Genomic DNA, 19,286 nt, shown 5'->3' on the forward strand with positions numbered 1-19,286 from the left:
GGAATGTGCTAGCATGCACGGGGCACACTGTTTGGCACAAGGGACCTGGTTGCTAAGCAACAGTAGCTGGCCTCCCCTCCTCCCTATAACCTTTTTCTCTGTTTCTAAGCTTCTAGTTAGCAGATGGGAGGGCCTGAGGCTGCCCAGCCCAGCCCAGCCCTTGGCCCCTTTCCCTGCAACAAGGGGTCTATTCATGGTTTCTGAGCAGATTTATTGTCTCTTTGGCACGCGCGTGCGCGCACGTGTGTGTGTGTGTGTGTGTGTGTGTGTGTGTGTAGTGGGGGGAGGATAAAGGGAGGGGCCCTATGTGAACTAGGGAAACCTCACCCTCCAACCAAGTTGGCTGGGCTATTTAATCAATGCTGATCCAAGAACAGGAGCAGAACCCTGACTAGCAGACCCTGAGGCTTTACATTGGTGCCACTGACCCAAATGGTAAGGCTGTACCTACATCTGTGCTATCCCTGACCTGGTGTCTCTCTCTCTCTCTCTCTCTCTCTCTCTCTCTCTCTCTCCCACAGGGCATCTAGGGATGCCTAGACCAGTGAGGAAAGGCAGAGAGAGAGAGGTAAATGAGCACAATATAGGGCCAAAACAGGTGCCTTATGGGTTGAAGGAAACTTCTTAGAGCAGTGATGTCTAGCTATGTCTTAAAGGGTCCTAGGAGTCAGCTACATGGGAGAAAGGACAGCAAGTGCAAAGTCTCTGTGGTGTGAGAGCACGTGAAGGCCTGGAGGACTGGCATGTGTGTTAGTATGATCCTGAATTCCACTGAGGAGGGAGTCATGCTGGCAGCTGGGGATGGAGAGGTGAGGAAGGGTGAGATCACAGGGGATTTTGTGAACCATGTCTTAGGACTTTGGATTTATCAGACTACAGAGATTCATTTGGTACTTTATTATTATTATTATTATTATTATTAGTATTATTATTATTTTAGAGGGTGGGGGGAGAGGGGCAGAGGGAGAGAGAGAGAATCTTAAGCAGGCTCCACACTCAGGGAGGAGCCCATGATTGAGCAGGGCTCGATCCCATGACCTGGAATCATGACCTGAGCTGAAATCAAGAGTCGGACGTTCAGCCAACAGAGCCACTCAGACGCCTCTCATTGGGTCCTTTAAAGATGAGATTAACTTGCTCATGTTTGAATTTTAGGATTGCTCTGACATGGAGAATGAATGGAGACAAGAACTAGAGGAGGGAGATTACTTGTTGGGTAGTAATGGTGATCACTCTTATTTTACAAATGAGAAAACTGAAGTTTGGAGAGGTGTTAGGCTGCAGACCTAGCTTTGAACTGCTGTTCCAGTATTTCCCCTAAGATCTTATTTTCCATTACTCTTCTTCACGGCACATGAACTTCAGGCAAACATATAACTTACTCTGCTCTGTGCTTTTCCACCCCCATGCTTTTGCCTCTTCAGTCGCCTAGAACACCCAATGCCCATATATGTCCATGTAGGCCCCGTGCGTCTCCGAGGGCCTGTCTCAGGCTGCCTTTTCTGGGAAGCCTTTTTTGATCTCCCCGGTGAGAAGTAAGCTCTGCTTCTGAATGCCAATGGTGGTGAAACTGAACTTCCCTTCTGTCACTTAACATGTTCTGCTTTTTTTCCATGACCTATTGTCAGGACTCCACTGCAGATTCTTTGGGGGCAGCTGGGGAGTGTTCCATGTTGGTTTATTTTGAATTCCCTACAGTGTCCCCCATTGTGGCCTATCCACTTGGGCTAAATATGGTGCATTGTGCAGGGGCACTTCCTACTCTGACACAGGAGGGGAAGAAGAAGGCTGGGGTCTGGAGGCCTGAGGAGGGATGTGGAGAGACTCAGTGGATGCCCTTGATAGCTGTGGGAGGCAAGGGGAGTGGGTGGTGAGGAGTCTGGGTTTCAGAGTCAGCCCAGTCTGGGTTTGAATACCTGCTCTGATGCTTACTGGCCTTGTAAGAATAAGGTGGGTGAGGTTAGGGGATCCAGGGGAGCGGAGAAGGCCTGGAGGGGCATCGGCATCGGTGGGAAGACAGAGAGAGTGTCTAAGATGAAGAAAAGGCAGTGAGTGCACAGCCGAGGTTAGAGAGTGGGGGCTCGTAGTGGGCTGTGACTTCTTACCGTGGTGTGGGGATCCTGAGTGACCGACAGTTATTTTCCCAGAGCCTGATGCCGGATGGCCAAGCCCACATGGAGCCTCAGTATGCAGAGGAGGGTCCAGGACGTGGGATCTTCAGAGCAGAGCCAGGAGACCCACTGAGGAGGCCTGAGGCCCAGCAGCAGCCCAGTAGGCGAGATTGGGCTATGGGGAATGATAGGGTGGAGACAGTGAGTGGATAAGCTATCCACATTCCCCAGACCCTTCATGGGCCAGTCCCAAATTACCGATGGCGAGAGGCAGCCTCACTGCTCCTCCCGGAACCGCTTTGGCCGTTTCCCAGTTTGGGGACTGAGTGGGCTCTGTGGTGATGGGGCAGGGGGAGGTGGGCAGGGACAGTGGGAGCAAACTCCCGCCACAGCCCAGTGGCTGCCGTGCCCCGTGGAGGTGCCTCAGGGCAGAGTGAGGCTGGCAGGCAGGAGCGGGGCACCCAGACTCCTCTGCCCTCTCCCACAGCCTCTCGGGCGGGGCGCTGGTGCTCAAGGCGGTGCGGCTGCGTGGGGCTGGGCGCCCTGGCGCTGCTGGCTGGTGTGAGCGTCGGCTCATGGCTTCTCGGTCAGTGCTGGGGCCCTTCGGTGCTCTGGGGAGGGCTGGAGAACAGGATCTGGGGGATCCTTGTTGCAAGACACAAGCGGGTGTAAAGGGCAGTCAGGAAGAGCGTCTTTCTGATCTACCCAGAGCTGACAGCGAGGGAGAAGGGATGGATTTGCAGCTGGAGGGATCTAGGCTCCGCGTAAAGAATGTTTTAGTCCTACAGTGAGAAGTGTAAGGTACTTGAATGGATGACCCGGGGAGGCCCAGGGCAGACGTTTTCTAGAAATCATTCCCAGTCAAAGAGAGACGGAGACAGGGACAGACAGAGTGTGCTCTCCTCGGGGTGTTAGTTGGGGGACCCGCCTAAGGCTGGGTGGTACATGAGTCCCCAGGCAGCTGCTTTTGTCTCCCTCTGTTGCAGGGGTCTTGTTCTGCCCCTTGGCCCTCTCCTTGGGAATCCCTCCCTTCTCCTAGCCTCTTCTCTGTGACCTCTCCCTGTCCTTGTCCTCTGAAGTGCTGTATCTGTGGCCAGCCGCCTCTCAGCCATCTCCCGGGAACTTGCAGGATGAGGAGATGCCTTTGAGCTGCTCAGAGGCCAGTGGTGAGGAAGCCCTGCTCCCTTCGCTTCCCAGAACAGGTGGGCCACACCCCCAAGGCAGCAAGACTGCCCTCTTCTCAGCCCTGAGCCCCTTCAGAGCTCTGGGCTCCCCACTTCTGGCCAGGGGCAAAGAGGACCAAAATGGAAGGCCATGAATCCACTGCCTGCATCCGGGTCTCCTCCTCTGGTGGGAAGGGAGTGGCATGGTCCAGCCTCAAAAAGTGGATCTCTGGTTCGGAGCATCCAGCACACCCTGGGGACTGTTTTGACCTCTAGCCGAGGCACAGACAGGGGTCATTAAGGCCTCTTTGGGTCCCCGCACGGCCAGGTCCAGCTCCCCCTGGCCACTCTGCCCCTCTACCCCTCAGTAGGTAGGATGTGACTTTTATGCTGTGCCTTCAGTATCTTTCAGAATCAACCCTGAGGGCTTCTTGCTGGCAGTACAGGTGAGGCCAGACTGGCTCCTGGTCTGCCACGAGGGCTGGAGCTCTGCCCTGGGGCTGCGGATCTGCCAGAGCCTGGGACATCTCAGGTAACTGGGGCCAGGCTAGGGGCCCGGGGAGGGTTGCAGGCTGGTGGTAGGAAAGGGGGAGTTGGAGACCTCTATCTGCCCGTCCCCATCAAAGTGCTCAGGAACTGGCAAGAGGTCACTTTGGCCATCTTCGGGCCTCTGGACACGATGGTACCCCAGCCTGTTTCTCTCCTTTGAGCAATACTGCTTTTTAACAAATATAAATCCCAGAAGTCATTGTCAAAGTCTTGCTCAGTGAGGGTACTGTTGGGTGGATTGTATATCACGTATATCCCGGTCATGATTAACTGCCATCTCCTGTGCTACAGTGTAAACCGATTTCCTCCCGTTCTGTTCCCCTCTTCTGCCAAGACTCACTCACTACAAGGGAGTGAACCTGTCTGACATCCAGCTCAACAGCTCCCAGGGGTTTGCTCAGCTCTCTCCAGGTCTGGGAGGCTTCCTGGAGGAGGTGTGGCAGCCCAGGTAGGGCTTCTGAGGAGATTGAGTGGGGTCCCTTACTTCCTGGTGAACAGTCCGGCAGAAATCTTCCTGTCATGGGAGGCTGGTAGCAAAGACATTGGCCGTATGATATAGGACACAGAGGAACATTTCCCAGTCTGAAATCACAAACTCCGTTCCCATGAGTGGGGATTCACTCTGCCAGGAGAGCCGGGATGCTGTGGGTTTGAGACACTAGAACGATCGAGGCATTAGGCTGCTGGGGCCAGTAAGAGCAGGTGAGAGAAGAGGGCTTTGGTCCATCAGGAATGGAGGTTTGCTAAGAAGGAGGAGGGGGAGAGGAGAGCAAAGGGCGGGGGATAGAGAAGAGAGAGTAAGCCCAGGAGGGGCATGGGACAAAGCTCCCTGTTCTTCCTTCAGTCCCTTATCCGCTCATCCACCGAAAACACGTCCATTTGGGGGCTCTTAGTGGGCACAGTTGGACTTTCTTGTCTGTAACTTGGGGCCCTGTCTAGGACAACCCTCAAGGGCCACGACCTCCGCTGGTACCCCGGGGTGGGGCAATGGGCCAGGGTAGCAGTGCTGTCCTGGGGGCCTGTGAATGAGGAGGGGCCTGGAGCTTGGGGCGGGGGTGGGAAACAGAGGGGGGCTGCACCGGAGGCCTCCTCTGTCTCCACCTGGCCTCCATGCCCTCGGGTGGGCCCCTGTCCAGCTTCTTGCTGCCATCTCCATTTTGCAGGGACAGCTGCGCTTCTGGTCAAATCGTTTCCCTCAGATGCTCTGGTGAGTCATGTGTCCAGTCCAGGAAGGTGGCAGTGGGAGGAAAGGGTCTCCCCACTGTCCTGAGTGTGGAGAGCCACACAGAGTGGGTGTGGGATGGGGTTCCTTGCCCACCTTCCCCTCTGCCTGCCGGTCACCTTCTTGCAGACACAGTTCCATCTCAACAGAGCCCCGTCCACTCCTCTGTCGTGTCCCCCACCAGCCACCGATCTGGTTGGATGATCTTGCTTCTCTTCCTAGCACTATCTGTCTTCACTTCTGAGGCTCCTTCCCGCTTTCCTCTGGAGAGCCCCTAGGGGGATTACTATAGGCCGTTAACCGGTTAGCAACTTTAGGAGACTAAGGAAGGTGGTAAACCAGGGGCTGCATGGGAGACAGTCTGCAGAGCTCCTTGCGTGTGACCCCAATCATCCGTCTGTGTCTTCACCTCTCCTGTTGCATGCATCCCTCTACACACCAACATTCTGACCCCTCCTGTGGGACAGGCATTTGGTTAGGTGTCGGGGCTCTGCACACAATGCAGGCCTGAGTGTGGGCCTCCGTGAGCTCGCAGACTGATTTCTGCCTTCTCATACCCCCAATTCAGGGTCGGGAGAAATAAATCAGAGCCGTCCACACTGGACCGTGCTCCCCGAGATTTAGGACCAATCTATCACCCACCTCTCTTCCCTAGTCACCATCTCACTCATGCTTTCCTGTTTGCAGAGTGTGGGACGAGGCCCCTGGCTTCTCGGATAGTTGGCGGTCAGACCGTGGCTCCCGGGCGCTGGCCCTGGCAGGCCAGTGTGGCCCTGGGCTCCCGGCACACGTGTGGGGGCTCTGTGCTGGCCCCACGCTGGGTGATGACGGCCGCACACTGCATGCACAGGCAAGTCTCGGGGGCTGCTGGGGAGGACACGGCCTCAGTTGCCTTTTCCGTTTGGCCGTTGGTATGTCCATGTCGAGGGCGCCTGGGTGGCTCAGGTCATGATCTCACGGTTCTTGGGTTCGAGCCTCTCGTCGGGCTCTGTGCTGACAGCTCGGAGCCCGGAGCCTGCTTCGGATTCTGTGTCTCCCTCTCTCTCTGCCCCTCCCCACTCGCACTCTGTCTTTCTCTCTCTCAAAAATAAATACAAACATAAAAATTAAAAAAAAAAAGTCCACGTCGAACAGTCTGCCTCCCCATGTGCATCCTCAGGGGCACGGATTGCGAAGTGCTCTCCCTGTTCAGTGCCAAGAACAATTTGCATGAGTAGCAGCAGTAAGACAAAGACTGGTTCTCTGTGCTGGCTCAGTTTTGAAGTTTTCAAAATACTTTCGTATTCACAGCGCTCTGTGCTTCTTAATGTTTATCACAAGTGTCATTAAATCACCTTCCGGGTAATTATTTGCTTAATGTCTCTCCTCCCCTTTAGACTGGAAGCTCCCCAGGAACAGGGACTCTCAGTCTTGTTTACCCCTGGGTCTCTTTCTTGATTTGTCCACGGCCATGTCCCCATGGCCTAGAACAGTCCTGAAATACAATAGGTGCGTAATAAATACTGGTTGGAGCAAGGAAGGGATGAATGATGAGCAAATGAGCTCTTTGGACCTCTTCTTTTGGCGGCGGGCAGGGCAGTAGCACACTCCTCACTTCACAATGAGGAAACTGAGGCTGGGAGAGGTGAGGTGTCTTCCCCATGTTCACAGGTAGTAAGTGGAGAGGCAGGACTCCCAGAACTTTTTCTGACTCAGAGTTAGGAGGTCACACAAGCCCCTTTGATGTTCGTTGCAAAATGTGGAGGGGACTCATTCAGGACAGAGGGGCTGGGGGGTTGCAGATGACCCCCAGTGTCTCATGTCTCTGGCCGTTCTGCAGCATTTATTAAGCGCCTACTGTGTGCCCAGTATCTTGCCAGCTGCTGCGACGATACTAAGAGGCCTGGCCCCTGGGTCCTGCGAGTGGCCAGCCTGGTGATGGGGGCTTCCATTAATGGTTTCTCTGGCCAGCTTCCTCCATCCGCCGGCATGCTTATGTCAGGCTCTTCTGCCCCTCCCTTCCCTGGGCTCAGCACGGCTCCTGTGTGTAGTTTTAGGCTGTCCCGGCTGTCCAGCTGGCGGGTGTACACGGGGCTGGTGAGCCACAGTGCCGTCAGGCCGCACCAGGGGGCTGTGGTGGAGAGGATCATCCCTCACCCCCTCTACAGCACCCAGAATCACGACTACGACGTCGCCCTCCTCCATCTCCGGACACCGCTCAACTTCTCAGGTGAGGCACCGGCCAGGAACGAACAGGCTGCGGGCCGTGGAGGGAGCGGGGCAGGCCCTGGGACGCCTGAGAGGTGAGCTCCCTTCTGAGTTCCCGCCCAGCGCTGTAAACCTTAACACACTCAGTTCATCGGATGAGCTCTGCCATCTCCTGGACCTCAGCTTCACCCAGGCTTGCGCAGGCGCTTTTGGGGACAAAGGTTCTGGCGCTTTTCGCAGCTGGGCTGCAAGCGGGACTTGCCTCCAAGTCCCCAGCGGAGCTCCGGGCTGCTCTATCTACCAACAGACCGCCCCTCCCCCGTCCCCATGCCACGGCGTGACATGCTACATGGTTTTCCAGATGTCTTTCCTTCAACTCTCATAACAACCCTGACAGGTAGATGAGACAGGTATATACAGACAAGGACAGTGACACTTAGTGAGGAGAGGGATGCTCTACAAGGTCACACGGCACATGCTTCCTGAACCTGGTGTCCGGGCTCCAGGGCTGCTTCTCCACAGCACCTGCCCTCGAAGAGCAAGCCCCCCCAGCATGCATGTGCATGTGCGTGCTCACCAGCGCACACACACACACACACACACACACACAGAAACACACGCACACACTCACCCAGTGCTCACGCAAGTACCCACGTGCATGCTCTCTCACACACACGCACACACTCACATACACTCAGTGCTCCTCTCTCCCACCTCCACCCATGGCCTTGGGTTTCCCAAATCCCAGTGTTGCTACATACCCTTGGGCCTATGTGACTCTGAACTTTTGCTCAACAGTTCATATTTCTAAATTGACTTAAGTACATTTATTTTTCCTAATGTTTATTTTTGAGAGAGAGGGGGAGAGAGACACAGAGCATGAGCAGGGGAGGGGCAGAGAGAGAGGGACACACAGAATCTGAAGCAGGCTCCAGGCTAGGAGCTGTCAGCACGGAGCTCGACACGGGGCTCGAACCCACAAGCAGTGAGATCATGACCTGAGCCGAAGTCGGATGCTTAATCGACTGAGCCACCAGGTGCCCCTAAGTTGACTTAAGTACCTTTAAAAGGGGAACTTCAAGCTACTGCCTAACTGGAGAGCCCACATTACTTGTAGCAAATAGGTAACAACCATGAAAACACAGAGCGAAAACGAGCCAGGGTTCAAGTCGTCTGCAGAATTTGGCGTCTGGGCCTGCTGTCTCTGTATTTAGGGGGAAGTTGACAGGCACTGGGAGAGCCACAGAGTGGCACCCCATGGAATCTTTCTCCATGATGTAGTTCGAGGGACTGAAGGAGAACCCAGAAGAAAACCCTTCCTCCCCTCACGCATCAGCGATTATTTAATGGCATGTCTACGTGCCACCTGACAAGTGTGGGCCCCAACCATAGGACTTGCCACACTTTTGGAAACAATTCCGCAAGAGGGATCCAACACCCCAAGTGAAGTCCCAAAGGAGTACAGATGCTCGGAAGGAATTCTCGTTCTCCCTCAGTCCCCGGGTTGGGGGTGTGCACTGCCCAGCCTAGAAGGCACCCTGCACACTGCAGTTTATACATTGTCCTCTGTGCAAATGGTGGCCCCCCTTGCAATGTGGTCTGGTGCACGACCTGCACAACCTTACAGGAGGCCTGGTTGGTGGAGGCCGGGAACCAGGGTTGTTTGAGAAGGGGGTGAGGAGGAACTGCCAGGCCTGGTTCTTCCCCGAGGCTGAGGGTGAGGTGGTAGGGAAGGGAAGCTGAGCCTGAGTGGAGCCCAGAACCACCTGCTTCTCTACAGACACCGTGGGTGCTGTGTGCCTGCCAGCTGAGAAGCAAGATTTCCCAAGGGGCTCACAGTGCTGGGTGTCTGGCTGGGGCCACACCGACCCCAGCCACAGTGAGTCAGCTCCCAGGGCCCTGGGTACAAAAGGGGTGGGGGAGTAGGGGAGCATCCTCCCCCCAGGTGACGCACCTCTACCTCCCATGTCCACCTCCCCCCCGGGCCAAATGGCAGTGCCAACCCCCTTTTTTTCTGGTGTCATCGTTGGCCTCAGTCTCCCCTGCCTGGGTCTTCCTGGGAGAACACCCCCTGAGTTTCCCCTGAAGCCAGGCCTTTTATACCCCTGCCCTTTTTCTGGCCTTCTTCACTCTTAAGTCTGACAGACCCCTGCCTCCTTCCCGGAGTCCACAGCTCCCACCTTGGACTCTGCTCTTTGGGTCTCGTGTCTCCGGGGCCTCTAACCACCTTCCCTCCAGCTGCTGTGTCTTCCTGGCCTTGCTTTGTGCCCCACGGCCCGGCTCTGTATCCCTCCATCTCCATGTCTGCCTCCCGCAGCCCACAACTCAGACACGCTGCAGGACACGGTGGTGCCCCTGCTGGGCACCCGGCTCTGCAACAGCTCCTGCATGTACAGCGGGGCCCTTACCCCCCGCATGCTGTGTGCCGGCTACGTGGACGGGAGGGCCGACGCGTGCCAGGTGCAGCAGTGAGCGGGACCGTGGTCGGGGGCGGGGATGAGGGGTTTCCTGCTGGGGCTTGACCCCTGGTCTGAGCAGCCTCTCTAGGAGGATGGGTGTCTAGGCGAGTCAAGTAGTGCAGCTAAGGATTAATGGAGGGACGAGGTGAGCGGAGATCCGTGCTGGAAGCAGAAGGGGCCTAGTGTAGAGGGCGTGCTTTGGGGAGTTCTGGTGTGCCTCCACCGGGAAGGACTAACTGCCCGCTTCTCTGTGTCTCTACGTCTGGATCCCTCAGGGTGACAGCGGGGGCCCCCTGGTGTGCCTGGACGGGGGCACGTGGCACTTGGTGGGGGTGGTCAGCTGGGGCCGCGGCTGCGCGGAGCCCAATCACCCTGGCGTCTACGCCAAGGTTGCCGAGTTCCTGGACTGGATCCATGACACTGTGAGGGTGAGTGTGGGGGCAGGGGTGGGCGGGCAGCTTTATAAAGGACCCAACCCTTGGGTGATGCTCAGCTCTTAGGTCTGGGTGCTGCTTGGGGCTGGAGAATGGTCCCTAGATGGGGAGGAGGAAGTGATGCTTATAGCACTGAATGCATTGGATTTCTATCAATTTAAGTATTAGCTAGGGAAGAGTGGACCTGAGTTTGTAGCCCAGATCTGCCATTTACTGGGTGACCTTCGGCCCGTTCCTAACCTTGGCAAGCCCCAGTTTCTTGGTAGTAGCTCACGGCTACCTCGAATGCTCCTGCGACGAGGTAGTGAGGTAAGATTACCACGACACAGCCGCGCAGCCCTAGGCTTGTGGTGGGTGGTCCTCATGTTGTTCGTGGGCGTATTTCTGACCATCATTCGTTCCTTCTTTCTAAGGCAGTTGTGAGTGCCTGCACTCCCTGCACTTTGGAGAGAGCTCGGCATTTTGCATTGTGGGTTCAGCAGGGGATTAATTCTTGTGTGACATCAGGCAAGCCACTTGGCTTCATCCGTTCAGTGGGAGGGCCCAGGAGGATAATGTGCATGAAGACAGGTCCTCTGTGTAAAGTACTTAACAGATGCAGGGCGTGATGATGAGAAGCATCTCTCCCCAGGGTTGGGCACAGGGGCAGGTGGCCGGTAGTACATTTTAGAGTTTCAGGGGACACATACACCCCTGTTCTCACTCAAGCCTTACAGAAAACCTAGAGAAATAGTTTTAGCTGCATTTGATAGAAGTGGAAACCAAGGTTCTGAACGGTGGTTTCCTCAAATGGAAATTTCTCGGCTGGTAGGTGTTGGGGCCATCATGGGTCTGGCTCCTTCCTCCGTCAGCCCAGGCCCCCCTCTCCCAGCCCTGTTCCTCCTCCACCGCACCACACGCAGCCTCACACTTCTTCCTGGGTCTCTGGCAGGCCCGCCAGATGGAGGAGGAGCTGCAGACCCAGGTGCAGAAGGCACGGACCTCCTTTCGCACAAGACAGTCATCGCCCGCAGGCCAGCCTCCGGGTCCGGGCCTCTCCTCTCAGGCCCTGGTTTTGAGTCCCTCTTTCTCACCAGGGAGCCTCAGTAACAGGAGAGCCGATGGGGCTGGGCTGGAAAAGTGGGGGGAGGGGCGGGTGAGGAAGATGCTGCTGGCGGCAGCTGGGCACCTGCCTTCCCCCCCTCTGCCCTTCCCTGCACGCATCTTTTGGGAGGATGCTCGGGGATGCCCTGGGACCGCTTTCTCCATGTCTCTCAGGCAAGGAAAGTGCCTCCTTAGAGGAGCCCCTGGCCCCGAGGCTTCTGGGCAGATGGGGTCAAGGCTGGGCAAGCCCATGCAGTCAGGATCCTCCCCACTCTGCATGTTCTCAAGTGGCTGTGGCTGACCCGACCGGGCAGGGTCGGGGACATTTAAGAATGCTCTGGTTGGCCTTCAGTTAGGACTTTGCTTTTATAACGACAGTTCTGTGAACTGGTTCAAGGACTGCTGTCTTGGAGTGAAGTGATACAGGGTCTCAGTCCCTCATTTTCTCTTGCTCTCTGTGTCTCTCTTTCTCTCGTACACACACACTCTCTATCTGTGTCTCTGTCTCTGTCGGTCTCTCTTTCACACACACACTCTTTGTCTCTGTCTCTCTTTCTCTCTCTCACACACACATACACGCTAAAAGGATAGAATTACAGTTTTCCTCCCATACATGTTTCTTAAATCTCCGGATCTGACTCCTGCTCCTCTCTCTAGAATCTGGGCATTCACTTATTCAATTCTTTACATTTCTTGAATCTACGTGTCATAACCTGCAGCAAAGAGCCCCCGCCGTCCAGATGGGCTGATGCACAGGTTTGAGGACCTTCCCCCCACCCCAAGTCAGTGCTGTCTTGGAAGGCTCTGGCTTCCTCATGAGACCTCTGTCTCCTTGGCTCCTGTTCCAGCACTGGGCCTTCTGTCTCGGGGAGATTTCTTTCTGAGTTTATGCCCAGTTAGCATTTTCCTGGTTAAGCTTCTCCCCGACTCTCTTCTCTCTAGCAATTAAAATGCACTTGGCATCTTGTTTCTAAAAAGTGCAATGAATTTTTTATGGTGCTTACCCAAGGAAATGCAATTAGCGTTTAGCAATAACAACTTTTTCATGAATTTATCAGCATTTTTTTGGAGGGGTAGTACAAATGAATATTCATTCCTGGAGGGTCTGCTCACTTTTGGAGAAGTGCACTAAAAAATAAGGACCTCGATTTACTGTCGCTGTATTACCTGGGAGGGGTTGCTGGGAGTTGGCTCTCACATTGCAGAAGTGGTGGGGGAGAGACTCTGGCAGGTGACAGACAGCCTCATTCCCCCCCACCCCCCCGCCCCCACCACCCGGCTCTTAGATCTCCAGCCTCTTCCCTGAGCTCGAACATTTACCACCTGACTCTGGTGAGTCCCCATCTCAAGAGGCAGGTTCAGGGCAGCTGATCCCCCTGGGCAGGAAAGAGTTACCTGCAAATCCATCAACTATAATCTTTTCAGTGTTTCTCATGTCCCTGTGAGTGTTTGCTTATTTAAAGGGAGGTTTTCCTTTATCATAGTCATTGTAGCCGGTTAATAATCAGTAACATGGGGCTATTACAGTTTATCAACACAGCTCACGTGTACCTCATTGAGATCTCACACTAGCTATGCGGTGAAGATATTATTATTGTGCCCACTTTATAGGCAAGAAAATTAGTTCAGAAAGATGAAGCATCTCCCCAAGACCAGCCACTAGTAAGCACCAGTGAACCCTGGATCTTTTTATTCCACACCCACATCACCGTTTGGCACATGGATGAACGAGATGGTCCAGTGTTGCACAGCAGTGTAGACGTGAAAGGTTCTTTATCACTTAGTGGAGTCACCTGCCTATACAAATGCATCGCCATCCCTGCTTTTTATAGGTGAGGCAACCAAAACCTGGGAAGAAGTTAAGTGGCTCCTGCCAGAGACCCTTCTTAGGCAATATTCTGACAGATTTCCAGTTCTCCGTGAGATTGATGGCCTGACTTAAACATTACAAATGAGTATCTTCCACAGGAGGACGATAAAGAGAACCCTAATTAGAGAATTTGCTAAAAGTGATTCCCTGTTTACCTACAGAAGATCCCAGGATCTTTCATCAAGCTACCAGTCAGATCTGCAGACTCAGAGGCTCCCACCTGCTCTTCCTTTGTTGGCTGGCACCCGCCAATCCAACTCTTAGGAAAACGAGGAGAAAGAGTGCCTGGGCTCTTTCTCCTGGGCCAGCTGCTGGAGTGCAGTGGTGGGGATGGGGGCAAGGAAGGGTGGGAAAATTCAGGTCCAGAAGGATTTTAATGAGGACCAGCTGGGTGCCCAGCTGTGTTAAGCTCTGTAGGGAATTCAGAGGTTGAGAAACTGACTGCCTTATTGGAGTCAGTATTTGTAATACTGACTTATTTGTAATAAATTATTAGTGGCCAGCCAGGCACAAAGCTGCGTGGTGAGGCAATAATTGCGAAGGGAGCTCTAGGGGACTATCGTGGAATAAGTCAGGGCATTTCTGTGCAGGAAACTTGTCTGTCCCTTCTGCCACCTGCCTGGGCAGAGCTTGTGAGCCCCAGGAGAATTCGTAAGCAGGTTGCTCCTGGCTGCCATGCCCAGGGTGGAAACGTTCTCCTTTTCTGTGCTTTCGGGGTCTGGAAGGTATAGTGGGATGCAGGCTCTCTCTACTTGTTAGAACTTCCGTGGGGTCCTGCTTTTCCTAGAAGGGCTGCTGTGAATGAGGGGGCAGGCCTGCCATTCCTGAGGAACATTTCTCAAGCTCTTTCCTACATTTTATTTTTGGAAGTGCTGGGCTCACCCACAGTAGGACAAAACTGGAAATGCTATAAATGCTAAAAGCTGGTACAGCAGCTGTCAGGGGATGGTTTTCCCCAGTCTCTCTATTGCCTTCTGTGCTCTGCCCTCTCCTGGCCATGCACTTAGGACCCTCCAGGCTAGTGAAGAGAGAACCCAGCTACACTATTCAGCCTCTCTCAGCATATCTGGTCCGGATCCCCCCACCCCTCTACTCAGACACATCAGAATGCACTCTTGGGGTACACTTCACCCTTGGGGCTCTGCCTCCTGCTGACCCATTGGAGCCCATTGCTCACGGCTGTTTAAACTGTCTTGAATACCATCGCCTCTAGAAGAGTTCCTAGTAGCAGGCCTGGAGTAGCTTCCTACTCCTGAGGACGAGGCTGATCTTTCTTTCTTTTTTTTTTAATGTTTTTATTTATTTTTGAGACAGAGAGAGACAGAGCGCGAGTGGGGGAGGGGCAGAGAGAGGGGGAGACACAGAATCCGAAACAGGCTCCAGGCTCTGAGCTGTCAGCACAGAGCCCAACTCGGGGCTCGAACTCACAGACCGTGAGATCATGACCCGAGCTGAAGTCGCACGCTCAACCGACTGAGCCACTCAGGCGCCCCGAGGCTGATCTTTCTTACACATTCCATTACCTGGACAGGAAGACGCGGGGCAGGCCGGCACACTTCTCGTGCGCTGGAGGCCCTGGGTCAGAGCAGCCCAGGGGAAGCCACTGGAGGGTTTATACCTGGGGTTGGTGCTGGAGCAGAGCAAGCTGGGGACTCAGACGGAACGGAAAGAGGAGTCCTGGCTCCAGAAGGCGCCGGTCTCGCCCTTGTGTGCCTCTCCCAGAGTGGGGTGAGGGCTGCAGGAAGGCAGGGGGGCTCACAGGGCCGGGCTCATCTCCTGAGCCTCCTCCCTCCCCAGGAATCTTTGGCTGTGGCCTCTGAGGGTGTAGAGTCCCAATCTAGTTCTCCAACCACTTGGGAGTTTGCTTTCCTGAGCTAACGACCCAGCCTCCCTCAAACTTGGGCTCTCACCTGTCAAATAGGGAGTCTGGGCCAAGTGGTCTCCATGGGATCTGCCTTGTCAGCTTTCACCCAAACCTCTGTCACCCCCGGAGACATCTGCCCCACACCCTGTAGTTGGGACACAACGGACAGCTGCCTGTTCCCTGGGATGGATCTAAAGGACCAAGACTGTTCTGGCTCCTCAGGCCCATAAGAGGAAGGCACTCACAGCTGCTCTCCCTTGAGGCTCACCCTCTGGGTCCTGGGGGAAGGAGGAGAGACAGCACCAGGCAATTTGAAAAGCCGTCTTTCCCCATGTCCGTCTGTCCAGCGTTTGTATAGGGGTGAAGGGTTCCAGGACAGGCTGAGCCCGGTGACTGGCACTGTTTCAGCTGCTCCTCAGCTCCTTCCCGACACCCTGGGCTCTGTGTGGGGCCTCATGGGCCGCAGACTGCTAAAGACACTGAGGGAATTTCCTCCTTACCTCAAAGATCCACGGACACCTTCCTTTCACCCATTTTCTCTTGACAGCTCCTGAGCTGGCCACAGGACCCCCTCTGCTCCCCAGCCTCTCCCCGTGCATGAGGACGAGTAGTGAGGAAAAGTTTTGACTACCAGAACCATTAACAGGCAGCTTTGGTCCAAGATGTCCCCGTTCCTGGCCATGTTACCAGCCTCACAGAGGGAGAATCCTTTCCCATGGCCCTTCAGTCAGGGTGACCTATCTTCCCAATTTGCCTAGGATTGACCTGGTTTTAACACTGAAACTACCATCCGGGCAAACCAGTGGGTCACGCTAAGCCTGCTGCCTCCCTTCTGTATAAAAGGCATTTCTGTAAACTCTAGTGCCCCTTGTTCTCCTCCAGTCCAATCGGGCTTAAAAGAAAGCTTCCCTGGTGACCCAGAGTTGGAGGAAGAGAAGGTTCCCGGGAATTCTCGAGGTCTGGATGGTTTTGTCAAGGCTGCAAGGTTAGCAGATAGTGCCTTGGCCCTGAGGCCCTCGGAGCAAGTCTCCCACAGACCTGGCTGTCCGTTCTTCCCTACGGTGGTCCCTCAGAAGCCAGGACAGCCGTACCTCGCTTCACCTAATGTTCTGGGCACACAGCCTGATCCTCCCAGGTCCAGAAGCCCTCCTGCAATTTGGGGGAGGCTAGGAAGGTGATGTACATGTAGCGCTGCTCCCGGAAGCCATGAACATCGCTTTCCCACTTTGCCCAGGTCTCACTCATGTCTGGTCCCCAGATCCTGGTCTGGGGCTTGGCATGAGGTGCTCACTGAGCCCCCTTGGGAGGAGGATAAGAGGGGGCTATCGCCCTCCTGGGAGGCGGGTGGGTCTCTTCTCCAGCCTCTGCCCTCCAGAGGGGAGCAGAGAAGAGCAAAGAAGAGACTGCCAGACTGCTGGAGCCCACAGGGATTTTGTGGGGTTTATTTTGCCTCGGCACTGTCTGCAGAGGTGAGGGCATGAATAAAAGAGCGAGGGAAGATTTACTGTTCCCACACTTGGCGGTGGCCCTGTATTTGCACAGCGGATCCTGGCTGGGAGGGGCTGGAGCAGGTGGAGGCCAGGCTGGGACTCAGGGAGAAAGCCAGACTCCAGGCAGTCTTTTCGAAGGGACCCTGGGGCGGAGCGGAAGGTGAGGCTGTGAGGGAGCTACTTAGGCCATCTCTGTGACCCCCCAGGGGCCAGAGCGTCCCCTCCACTCTTCTGCTCTGTCCCTCACATGAACCAGTAGCAAACAGCTTGAGTCCAAGAACCTCTTAAACCCAGGGGCATGTGGTGGGCCTGGTAGGGTGCACTGCCAATGAGGACCCCAAAAGATAGGGCCCCAGGCTGCGCTCATTTGTATTCATGGCCCTGGTAATGGGCACAATCAAGAAGTGACATTAGTCGTGGCCTAGCCTGGCCTGGGGCTGGGACCTGGAACCTTTCAGCTGAGAGTGACCTTGGACGGGGTCTAGTGTCACCTCTGCATGCACGTCCAAGACAGTACAGCATCGTAGTGTCCTGGGGCCAACAAAAGACGGACCACTTTTTGTACACTCAATCCTGATGGGTCAAAGCTGGTGGTGGGAGGTAGCAGAAAAGAGGAGAGTCTGAGGGACTGGTAGCGGCTTCTGGGAAGTGATAGGATCCATACTGTGTGTGTGTCTATGTATCTGTGTGTCTGCCTGTGTATGTGTATCTTTGTGTGTCTGTGTCTGCATATGTCTGTGTGTGTGTGTGTGTGTATGTGTCTGTGTGTGTGTGGTCTCTGTGTGTTTTTGGGCACATGTCTGTGTGTATATTTGTGTGTATACTGGTATGTATATTCTATGAAACGTGAAGGTCTGGAGGGAAGAGGAGACATAAAGGGAGTCTGGGATAAGCCTCTACAGAATTTCTCCCCTAACCTTGAAGAGGCAGATCGAACTCTGGCCAGTTTCCATGTACAGGGCTCCCCCCACCTTTAGCTTCTCCCTCCCCATGACACACACACACACACACACACACACACACACACACACCCCACCTCAACACTTTACCCTGGCAGATGTGATCATAAATAATTAGGAAGAATCACAGTGGTCACATATAAGAAACACAGACCTCTGGTACTAGCTTGTTTGTATATATGCATATGTGCACGTGTGCATACATGTGTGTGTGCACGTATGTGTGGTCATGTCCCCATGGGAGCTTCTGAATCTTAAGTCAGCCTCTCAAGACTGCTTCCCCCATGTCCACTTGAACATTTGTGGGGCTTGGGCAGGAGCATGGATGGAATATACCATATGTCTAAAGAGTTAAAAGTAACACATCAAACTAGCAGATCATTCAATTGAAAATGTCTTGCCATGACAAATATACCTCCTTAAAGCTGTGGAATACCAGGTTCAAATTTAGAATCCTAGAATCCTTGGATTCTTTCCTGGGGCATGGCGGGATGGGGAGAACTGGCGTGTGGCTACCTTTTCTTCCCAGCTCCTGATCCCTGCCCTCCTGCACAGGGACTCGTAGGCAGCCAGGAGGGCATTCCTCCTGCCTAGGGCTGTGCCCACCAGTGGGGTCTGCCCTCAGGGAAAGAGGCGAGTGCAGCCTCAGGGCCACTTGAATTCCAGGGTGTAGAAGGGGGCACATGGGCTCTGGGTGGGCATGTGACCTCAGCCCTGCGAGCTTCTCCTTTGAGGGAGGGTACGATCAAAAAGGTCCAGGACAGCAGGGTCAGGCCTAGGGTGAGGTTAAGTGAGGCATGGCTCTCAGGATCTCACAGGGTGGGCTGGCTCCTGCCTCATCCTGGTCCTGGCCCTATTGGACAGGGTCTTATTAAGTAAGCAGCCCAGAACGAGGCTGGCTTCTCTTTCTGGTCTCTGTGGGGGCTGATATTTACTGTAGCCCATCATGTGAGACAGAGGTGAGATGACAAAAGTAGACCCCCGCCCACTCCTCCAGATGCTGTAAAGTGCCCCTGGCTACATTTCAGGGGGCTCCACTTTACATCAGCCACCCTCCCTCCCCCGCCCCTCATGGCAGTACCCAGACTCATGCTCAGTGGAAAAAGAGAGTGATTCATGATTCCCACTCACTGGCCCTCAGAAATTAACTGAGATAAACACAGGAACAAAACTCTAGTGAACAAACGAACTATATTCCAGAACTCTCTCACAGACAGAATTCGCTAAAACGAAGGCAAGCCAAAGCTAATTAGAAAAATGGATGTGTAGGGTCAGGGGAGGTCTGTGGGAGAGGAGCCAGGATACAATCTGTATGCATTTTGGAGAAATCTGGATTGAACTTGTTATGGACAGAATTATGTCTTCCCCAAATGCATGTGTCGAAACCCCAACCCCCAATGTGATTGTATCTGGAGATAGGACCTTTGGGAGATAATTAAGGTTGAATGAGGTCTTCACTGGTGTCCTTATAAGAAAAGGAAGAGACACCAGCACTCTCTCTCTTTCCTCACAAGCACAGAGAAGAGGCTATATAGGAGGACACAGTCAGAAGGTGGTCATCAGCAAACCAAGAGGGGAGCTCTCACGAGAACCTGACCGTGATGGCACCTTGATCTTGGACTTCCAGGCTCCAGAACTGTGAGAAATAGATTTCTGTTCTTTAAACCATGCAGTCTGTAGTATTCTGTTAGGGCAGCCCACGGCAATTAATATAAAATTAAATCACTGTAGGGACGCCTGGGTGGCTCAGTCGGTTAAGCCTCTGACTCTTGATTTCGGCTCAGGTCACGATCTCATTGTGAGATCAAGCCCCAAGACGGGCTCTGCACTAGCAGTGTGGAGCCTGCTTGGGGTTCTCTCTCTCTCCCTCTCTCCCTCTCTCTCTGCCCCTTCCT

The 19,286-nt window shown here is 54.4% G+C and overlaps 1 protein-coding gene across 1 annotated transcript; it reads left to right on the forward strand.

Annotated features, from left to right (window-relative positions):
• Positions 1 to 755: 755 nt before the first annotated feature.
• Positions 756 to 16,120, forward strand: TMPRSS5 (transmembrane serine protease 5). The gene is made up of 16 exons (XM_049641202.1): positions 756 to 809; positions 2,088 to 2,271; positions 2,599 to 2,697; positions 3,191 to 3,313; positions 3,677 to 3,806; positions 4,158 to 4,271; positions 4,987 to 5,030; positions 5,733 to 5,895; positions 7,076 to 7,254; positions 9,013 to 9,111; positions 9,550 to 9,692; positions 9,967 to 10,119; positions 11,057 to 11,176; positions 13,240 to 13,402; positions 15,490 to 15,552; positions 15,825 to 16,120. Exons 1-16 carry the CDS (start codon positions 756 to 758, stop codon positions 16,118 to 16,120), a joined length of 2,127 nt encoding a protein of 708 aa, XP_049497159.1.
• The last annotated feature ends 3,166 nt before the right edge of the window (positions 16,121 to 19,286 follow it).

Source organism: Panthera uncia, chromosome D1 (assembly GCF_023721935.1).
Source record: "Panthera uncia isolate 11264 chromosome D1, Puncia_PCG_1.0, whole genome shotgun sequence".
NCBI lineage: Eukaryota > Metazoa > Chordata > Mammalia > Carnivora > Felidae > Panthera > Panthera uncia.